The sequence below is a fragment of the Tasmannia lanceolata genome, unplaced genomic scaffold (genome assembly GCF_043159265.1).
Source record: "Tasmannia lanceolata isolate RefF3 unplaced genomic scaffold, GAP_Taslan_0.1 ptg000012l, whole genome shotgun sequence".
NCBI classification, from domain to species: domain Eukaryota; kingdom Viridiplantae; phylum Streptophyta; class Magnoliopsida; order Canellales; family Winteraceae; genus Tasmannia; species Tasmannia lanceolata.
In genome coordinates, this window is record NW_027518689.1 from 25,560,143 (window position 1) to 25,570,375 (window position 10,233).

A 10,233-nucleotide genomic window follows, 5' to 3' on the forward strand; every position below is an offset into this window, starting at 1 on the left:
ACCAAAAGAAAGAATTAACAAAGGTTTTCAAAGCAACCCACCAAGTGTTTGATAAAAAGCCTAAAAGAGATAATCAATAAGGTTTTCAAAGGCAACTCACCAAGTGTTTGATAAAAAGCCTAAAAGGGAGATTTAACAAAGTTTTCCAAAATAACCCACTACGTGTTTGTCAAAAGGTCTAAGTGAAATCCATAACCAAAGTCCTTGAAAACCAATCTCATAAAAGTTCTTAAGAGGGAAATTTTTTAATAGTCAACCAATTTACCCCCTCTTAGTTGCTCAAATAGGAATTCAATTATTTTAGCATAGATTTTCTTAGATCACATGCTTATACTTGTTTACTTGTAGATATGCTACCAGTTATTGCTTTTTTACTTTGATCATATGCTTATTCACATGCTTAGCTGTAGTATTACCGCTTACTTGCTAGCACATGATACCTACTTATTATCTTTTGATAGTTGTTCATACACCTGCTTATTTGTATTTCTTTATCATTATCTCTTGCATATCTGCTTAGTTCCAACATGTATGTGGATGTTTATCCCTTTCTTAGATGATATTTGCTAGGCTATAGTGGAGACAAGTATCAAGGTCATCTGATATTGGACTTGCACTAGTCTTTCCCAACTCCTCATGAGTAATGTGAGGTTATTGATGTATTCTATATATCAGGTCTGTATAATTGAGAGGGGAGACGGCGAACTCTAGTGTTTATTCTAATGTTGGGTGGAACTGATATCAACCCTCCTTAGGTTGTGGATGGTTTTCATTTTCTTTTGTGGATGTGATTACCCATCCCGAGCTATGTATGCTATAGATAGGTCGTCTGCTCAGGGAATGCCGGTTCCCATTTCATGTTTTCACCCAAAATTCTTTCAAATTAATAAAAATGGCATTAGAGACCGAGTTTTCTTGGGCGAGTGGGGTGCCTAACACCTTCTCCATTCATAAGCAGGCACGGACCTATTCATTCTGGGACATGCTTTTATCCATATTTTCAGAGTTCATTTATGGGTTTCAGGCCTTCATCCTGGATGGCGACTCTAGTCATCAGTTTCCCATCGGATCCTTGGATCTGTGTGGGGGCATCTATTCAGGTATGACTTGGTTTCGAGTTTTTACCCCAAATCAAGTGGTATCGCACTCCATAACTCATACTGTGTGGGCATCATTCAAGAGCCTCACGGAGCTCTCTATATCATGTGGAGGCCAAGGCCGCGGGGTCTCATCCCGCCATCGCCTCGAGGGTCCCACAACATCCTTTTCATTCTCTCCTTGCTTACGTAGAATTGAACCAAGATACGAAAGATATCCCTCTTAGGTACCTCCTATTCAGTCATATTTACTACAATCCCGTCCCGCTTCCTTACATTACTAAAGTTGCACTTCATATACTTTGTCTTTGTCCTACTATGTATAAAACCTTTGGATTCCAAAGTAGTTCTCCATAACTCTAACTAAGCATTTACTCCTGCTTTGGGCTTTGGTTTCGTCGATTAATACTAGTACATCTGCAAATAACGTACACCACGACACCTTATCCTGGATACCCTCTGTAAGCTCATCCATAACTAGCTTAAAAAAATAAGGGCTTAGAGATGATCCTTGGTGGAGCCCTATTGTAATTGGAAAGTCACTAGATGTGCCATCCGTGGTTCTGACACTAGTTAATGCTCCATCATACATACCCTTAATCACATCAACATATTTAGTAGGCACTTTTTTTCCTTTCAAGGACCCACCACATAACACTCATAGGAACCCTATCGTACGCTTTCTCCAAATCAATGAAAACCATATGAAGGTCCTTTTTATTTTCTCAGAATCTCTCCATTAACTGCCTAATCAATGAAAACCATCCGGGCATGAAGCCAAACTGATTCTTTGACACCTTAGTCTCTTTTCTTAGTCTATGCTAAATTACCCTCTCCCAAAGCTTCATGGTATGACTCATTAGCTTAATTCCCCGATATTTAGTGCAACTCTGAATATCCCATTTTTTCTTATAAATAGGTACTAATGTACTCTACCACCACTCATCAGGCATCTTCTTAGTCTTCAATATATTGTTAAATAATCTAGTTAACCAAACCAAACCCACATCACCCAAGCATCTCCAAGTCTAAATAGGAATATCCTCAGGCCCCCTAGCCTTACCTAATTTCATATTTTTCATAGAAAGCGTTATCAAGTTCTCCCAAATTCGCTACAGGTTCTCCATTAAACAATTTATCGAAGTAACTTCTCCACCTCTCTTTAACCTCGTTTCCTTTTAATAGTAATCATTGATTCTCGTCTTTGATGCATTTGATATTATTCAAGTCCCTACTCTTCCTTTCTCTCATCTTAGCAAGCTTGTAGCCATCTTTTTCGCCCTCTTTCATCCCTATCCTATGGTACAAATCCTTATATGACTTGCCTCTAACTTCCCTAACTGCCTTCTTAGCTTCTTTTCTAGCCAATTTATACTTTTCAATGATCTTCTCATTTCTACACTTACGCAAGCATTTATAGCATTCTCTTTTAGACCTAATCGCCTTTTGGATCTCTTCGTTCCACCAACACATGCCTTTAGACGGTAGCCTACTTCCTCTAGATTCTCCAAGTACCTCTCTAGCCACTTTCCTGATATAACTAGACATCTCATTCCACATAATATTTGTCCCCTCGTCATGACTCCAAGGTCCTTCCTTAAGTAGTCTATCCTTAAACATCTTTAATTTTTTCCCTTTGAGATACCACCTACTACTCCATCAGATGTCTAACATCTCTATCTTTTCTCTTCCAATGTTTGATGCATATATCCAACACCAGCAGCCTATGTTGTGTGACTAAATACTCCCCGAGTATGACTTTACAATCTTTACACGCAACTGTGTCCTCTCTCCTAGTGAGGATAAAATCTATCTGGCTACAGTTGGTGCCACTGCTAAAGGTTATCAAGTGTGAATCTCTTTTTTTTTAAATTATTTGTTAACATCAAATCATATGCCACTACAAACCCTAAAATATCTTCTCCTGCCTCATTCCTATTTTCTAAACCCAATCCTCCATGAACCCTCTCAAAACCTCCACTAGTTCTTCCCACATGTCCATTTAAATCTCCTCCTATAAATAACTTTTCTCCATGTGTTATTCCTTGGACTACATCATCCATATCCTCCCAAAATTGTCTCTTGATAGAATGATTTAATCTTATTTGAGGGGCATACGCACTAATAACGTTAACTGTCTCTTCACTTAATACTAATTTAATTTGAATAATTCTATCACCCTTCCTTTTAACATCTACAACCTCATTTCTTAGGCTCTTATCTATTATGATCCCTACACCATTTATATTCCTCTCCTTCCCAGTATACCATAACTTGTAACCCATATTTTCTATTTCCCTAGCTTTCTCTCTTACACCTTTACTCTCCTGAAGACAAGCTAGATTAACTCTCCTTCTACTCGGCGTATCAACTAATTCCCTCAGCTTGCCTGTTAGTAAACCAATGTTCCAACTGGCTAAACGAATCCTACTCTCTTGGACTAGCTTCCTCGCCCCCTCCGCACCCATCCAATAGAGTGCCGGGCGCCGATGTGGCCCGTCACTAAGGGAGTGACAGCACAGGACTAGCCTCATCGCCCCTCGCACCCACCCATGAAGGTGCAAAGACCCTTGCTCATTTAACACAACATCCAGGCGCCAATGCAATGCGTCACTAAGAGGGCTATGCCCCAACGAATTTTCTATATGACTCATTTCACAGAAGAGTGGCAAATTTTGCGGACAACTGCCAACCTGAAGCCAACCCTCCTCGTTTATCCTGGCTTGGGACAGGCTGTGAAAAACATAGGCTGAGTTCCCAGTTGGCTCAAATTAAATTCCTACAAAATCTCCAAAAAAACTCTCCTACATTCTTTCTTTTTCCACCTTCCCGCTACAAACCTGTTGACCGATTTTCAAGCCTGTTTTTGGACTAGTAGATGAAAGAATCTGAAAAAGTCATAAACTGAGAAGTTGTAACCCTTTGAAATATCTTTCCAATGAGTATTCAATTTGGCCAAACGGTCAGATAGTTATGACTATTTTAGTAAATTTGGTCTATAAGCTAAATATACACTTGTTATTTAAATTTATTTCCTCTCATCCAATGGGATAAAAACTACATCCATAATATTCTATAATTACCAAAATACCCCTAAGTTAACAATTAACTCTTTGGGTATTCCAAATGCGTCCTACGATGTGTATACACTAAAGAAACTACATAAATCTTTTTTCTCGCATCAAATGCGACGAATCTAGTCCATCCGTGCAATCTAGTAAATGCGAGACCCTTATCCAAAGGATATAGATGGGTCATTCGAGTTGTGAGTGGATTCGTTGCAGGGATCAGACAGTCGATCCTGCAGAACCCAAAAATGGGCCCCATTGTAATTTTGCTCGGTAGTCATTAACTACAATCGCATTAGATCAGTGGCCTCCATCAAGACGTAACCCTGAAGATGACTGTCAAATCATCATACCCGTAAGCACATCTAATATGTGCAAGTCCTTTCTCCATTCTTTATCTACTGAGTTGGGTCCTACGGGGGCTGGACAACTAGTACCCCCGGGACCCACTCGTGGTATACCTTCTAGTTAAGCAGTAAGGGCTCGCAAATGCATTTACAAAATCATTTCAAAAACAGGTTTTAATGAAACATTTGATAAACCATTTACCAAATCTGCTCGGCTAAGCTATCTTTATAGGCCTACTGCTCTGACCGAAACTATAGATGATATTCCTGTAATTAGGGCAGAGAATTCCATGTCGGGTATCCCTATCAGCCTCGTGGGTTTCCAAAACTCCACTACTACCCTTTGGTGACCCCTAGAAGGACCACAGTTAGATAGGCCAAGAATCAAGGCTAGGCCCAGTGACCAATATGACCCCTCAGATCTAAGGATATGTAAAGGGTCTTGTCTAGTAGAATAGCCTTACTAACTCTTATCCACAAGCTATTCTAGTGTGATACTGTTCAGTGCGCAATCCTTATTGTTGTACCCGCTCTTCTTGCTTAGGGTCTACTTGAAGGAATGCTATCCACTTCCGACAAGATCACTATGCGTAGCAGAAACAAAAATCGTATAGACCTTTAATTGTTTTCTTTTCAATCTTGCTTTTGCCCAATATCCTATAGTCTAGATTAATTAATTATGTTAATTAAACCTCAAAAGGCAAGAGGAGTAGCAAGAGATGATGCATTGGTTCTCCATAACATTCTTTCTTCGGCTAGTTAGGGCTTTCTTTTTCATCCAAACCAAACCTCGCCTATAGGTCTTCGATGGAGTTTCCTCAAAAGGCAAGAGGAGTAGCAAGACATGACGCATTGGTTCTCCCCAATATTCATTCTTCGCCTAGTTAGGGCTTTCTTTTGTTCTTCTATTTTTAGGTCTCTAAGTTAGATTGTATAGTGTGACTTTATGGGGTTTTCCCTTGTGTTGCTATAGATGTAAGATGATTAATCCTCATATGTGTTTTTCATTATATATATTATTTGACGGACCGCTCTCTCTTTTTTCTAGGTTTAAAAAACTGTGATTAAAATTGATGCAAGTCTCTCCTAGGCTTCTTGGACTAAGGATCGGGAGAGTGACCGACACACACTAAAATGCTCAAGAATTCGGATTCAAGAAAAAAAACAGATTTGCGCAAGTTCGGTAAAATGAGCGTATCTCCCTTGATATAGGTCAGAATGACTTGATTCAAAAGCCAAAATTTCAAGGACTCAAAGATCTACAACTTTACTGACAAACGTTTGCTCAGAAAAATACTGCAAAGGGCTTGAAATGGTGATGGAAGTGGATGAATGCGAATGGACAGATTTCTGGAAATAGAGCGGGGCAAAATAGAGAAAGATAACTTTAATGACTACTCTTCTAGGTTGCCAAGGAAGATAGGTAACACCAATTCTTCTAGATTGATGGTTGCAACTCTTCAAGGATGCAAACAATAGGGGAAAGCTCCTACTCTTCAAGGAAGAAGTGAAACTCTTCTAGGTTTCAAGGGAGAACTCTTCAAGGTTCAAGGAAAAATGTACTAAGCAAATTTTCATTCAAATATTCAACTAACTCCATTACATATGTTTGATACTCTTTAAATAGAGAAATACATGAGAAAATTCGTTCAAACTAGTCCACTAACTAGTTTAGGGACTCACATACATCATTAATAGTTTTGGAACTCTAAACACATTAACTAGTCAAAGCTAGCAAATACAGTCTACCAAAATAGCCATAACTCTTCAACCACTGAGCCAAATTAGGACCATGAATATTTGTTGGAAAGATAATTCAAAGACCTACAACTTCCTAGTTAAGAATTGTCTCTGATTCATCCATCTAGAGGTCCAAAAATGGACTCCACAAAGTGGTCAGACTCATTAATGCGGGACTCCAGCTCGATCAGCATGTGTATGGTGGTGTTTATGCTTAATGGATTCAATTTGGACATGGGCCTTGTGTTGGGCTTGGATGCTGGCTGACCTTCTCACTTGCTTAGGATGGTTCATCTGGGCTTCAAACTTGTCAATCTCATGGGTGTGGGCTGCATCATTCCCCCATTGTTTGAAAGAATTCGTCTCTGAATTCGAGGTATCATCATAAGTGGAATCTCCCATATAAGGTGTCAAATGGCAGACGTTAAACACATCATGTATCTTCATATGGGAAGGAAGCTTGAGACGATACGCATTCGGATTGATGCGTTCAAGTACTTCAAGTGGACCAAGCTTTCTATCACTAAGCTTGTTGTGGCTTCCAATGGGGTGACGTTCTGGTGGCAAGTAAGCCAAAACAAAATCTCTGGGTTCAAATATGACTTCACGACGCCACTTATCAACAGCCTTCTTATAGGTCTCAGATTTACTTTCCAGCTTACGATGATCATCTTCATGTATAAGCTTCATTTGAGATACAAAATCTTCAACTTGGGCAATGGGCTTTTCAGCAAATGGAATAGGTGCAAGATCTAGTGCTGACTTGGGTTGTCGCCCATAGATAACCAAGAAAGAGCTGCAACCTGTAGAACGGTTCACCGAACTGTTGTAAGAAAATTCTCAAGTGATAGGCGGTCTTCCCAAGAACGGGGATTGTCATCAATCAAGGTTCTCAACAAATTTCCCAATGATCGGTTTACAACTTCGGTTTGCCCATCAGTTTGAGGGTGGAACACAGTGCTATACTGCAGTGTGGTCCCAATACTCTTCCATAATTGACGCCAAAAGTGACTAAGGAACTTCGTGTCTCGGTCTGAAGTGATGGTATTTGGTACTTCATGCATTCTGAAGATTTCTTTGAAAAATAAGATAGCAATGCGCGAGGCATCCATAGTCTTTCGGCAAGGTATGAAATGTGCCATTTTGGAAAATCTATCAACAACCACAAATATGGAATCCATTCCTCGGTGTGTCCGTGGCAATCCAAGGACAAAATCCATGGATATATCCTCCCATGGTGCATGTGGTATAGGTAAAGGCAAATAGAGACCGGCATTTGTAGTTTGTCCCTTACCAATTTGGCAATTTCGGCATCTCATAACATAACGATGTACATCCCGTTTCTGATGTGACCAAAAGTACTTTGTTGAAACAAGTTGGAGAGTTTTGTCACGACTGAAATGACCTTCATTATGTATCTCACTAATCACCTTTTGCCGAAGAGAGCAATCTGGTACACATAAGCGATTTCCTTAGAAAACCATCACATAAGGTGAAATCAACAAGCTTCTCATCTTGAGCATATGATATGAGTTTGGAGAAGTATTCATCCTCCATGTTAGCTGTTGGAATGAGTCAAAGCCGAGCATAGTAGTGCGCATGGTATTGAGGAAGCTTTTCTTTCGGCTGAGAGCATCGGCAACCTGATTTTGTACACCCGCCTTGTGCTTGATGTTGTAGGTGAAATCTTGAAGATATTCCGCCCATTTTGCACGCCTAGAATTTAGCTTTTGTTGACCTGAAATGTACTTCAATGCTTCATGGTCAGTGTACAAAATAAATTCGGTATTGCCTCCAATGCTCAAGTGTCCGAAACAAGGCATAAAATCCAAATCATAGGTACTATATTTGAGTTTGGCACCATTCAACTTCTCACTGAAGAATGCAATGGGACGTCTTCCTTGGCTTAGAACTCCTACTATGCCGGTTCCGGATGCATCACAATGAACCTCAAAAATGAGATCGAAGTTGGGAAGCGCAAGGACCGGGGCTGTACATAACTTTTCCTTGAGTTGTTCAAAGTTCTTTGGGCTTCAATGGTCCACTCAAAAACACCTTTCTTCATACAAGAAGTGAGTGGGGCAGCAATAGAACTGAAGTGTGCAATGAATCGTCGGTAGAATGAAGCTAGGCCATGGAAACTTTGAACTTCATACACGTTTATTGGGGTTGGCCATTCTTGGATCACCTTGATCTTGGCATCAACAACTGAAATCCCTTCTCTTGAAATGTTAAATCCAAGGAATAGGATTTATGGCACCATGAAGTAACACTTTTCAGGGGCTGCAAATAAGCGTGCTTGCCTTAGCAAGCGTAACACATGTTGAAGGTGATGCAAGTGCTCATTAGTAGTCTTACTAAAAATCAAAATATCATCAAAATAAACAACCACAAAACGTCCAAGATACGGCTTTAGAACCTGTGTCATGAACCTCATGAAGGTGGAAGGTGCATTAGACAATCCAAATGGCGTGACTAGCCACTCAAATAGTCCATCTTTGGTCTTGAACGCCGTCTTCCATTCATCTCCAGGCTTGATTCGAATTTGATGATATCCACTCTTTAAGTCTAACTTTGAGAAGATGGTGGCACCGGAAAGTTGGTCCAAGAGATCATCAAGACGAGGGATCGAAAAGCGGTATTTGATGGTGATTTTGTTTGTGGCTCTACTATCAACACACATTCTCCAAGTGCTGTAGACACCCCATTTTGACAGGGCTCTAAAGCCGTGTATTCGAATGAAATCCCGTGGTCAGGTGGAAAATGAATGGAATTAATCTGAGCCTAATCCGATTGGCAGTTGAAAATATTAACCTAAATTTCATGAATCAACCCAGGTCGCATCCCAACCCGTGTCTCGAGCTCGAGCCGGGCGTAGCTTAAAGAAATATAAAAGGGAGTATGAATTAGCAGGGCACGGGTGTGCCAATACTGGCTTACCATAGGCAAATCAAAAAAAAAAAGAAAAAAAAAAAATGGTAAAGATTTTTATTCCGCCCCCTGTTTCTACCCGAGTCCCCCCCTGTAAAGATAGAGTAGCTGAAATACACTAGATGGGGCTGTCTAGAGCAAAAAGGGGGGGGGGGGCAAGCATGTCATTCTCCAAAATAGGGGTTTGGGCAAAAGGGAAATCAACCCATCTTTAAGGGTATTCTTGGGTGTGCTCATTGCTTCCCCTACAAGCAATGAGCAAGGACCCTAAGATCAAAAGATGGACAAGTGTAGGGCCATGATGGAAGGCATGTTTAGGGTTTCAAATTTTTGCCCCAAGAGAAGTGATCTAGGCCATCAAAGGAGATGGGTGGTGAGGATTAGAGCTAGGTCACTAACCTAGTTATAAAAAAAAAGCAAAAAAAAAAAGAGAAGGGAGGAGAAGCCCATTCTCGTTTGAAAATATACAGAGAAGGAAAAGAAAGACATCCAAAAAAACCACCATCAACCCCTCCATCTTCCTCCTCCTTTCTACCACCACCACCTCCCTCTTCCTCCGGCCGAAATCCGGCAAAACTCCTGCCCAAACCCACCACAGCCGCCACCTTCTTCTCCGGCGAGTTTGCCGGAATCCGGCAAGCCTACAACCTCCCATCTTCCTCCTCTTCCTAGCCTGGTACCACCACCACCCTCAACCTTCTCTGCCAACACCAGCAGCAACCCCTTTCACCTCCTCTCCCACCCTCTGCCAACCACCACGAGCCATCACCACTACCCTCTCAGCCAGCCAATACCCACCATCATTTTTTTTTTAAAAACCTGCAAACCCACATCCACCAAACCCACCTTCTCCGGCAAGCCTCCGGAGTCCGACCGAACCACCACATCAAACCCATTTTTCTGTCATCTCCGTCTCCAATCCACCCCTAACCACCTATCTCCACCTTCTCCGGTAAGCTTGCCGGAATCCGGCAAGCTCAACCCCACTCCTCCGGCCAAGCTCCTTCCACAGCCACCCATCCTTGGCCACTTCCCCTCAAAACCCATTTT

General features: G+C 41.1%; 1 protein-coding gene across 1 annotated transcript; it reads right to left on the bottom strand.

Moving 5' to 3' along the window:
- Positions 1-2,285: 2,285 nt before the first annotated feature.
- On the bottom strand, positions 2,286-2,717 carry LOC143888669 (uncharacterized). The gene has a single exon (XM_077393099.1). The coding sequence runs from the start codon at positions 2,715-2,717 to the stop codon at positions 2,286-2,288; it is 432 nt and encodes a 143-aa protein (XP_077249214.1).
- Positions 2,718-10,233: the final 7,516 nt, after the last annotated feature.

Excerpts from the sequence above, each read along its gene's own strand:
- LOC143888669 (XM_077393099.1), bottom strand. The coding sequence starts at position 2,717 with ATGTTTAAGGATAGACTACTTAAGGAAGGACCTTGGAGTCATGACGAG.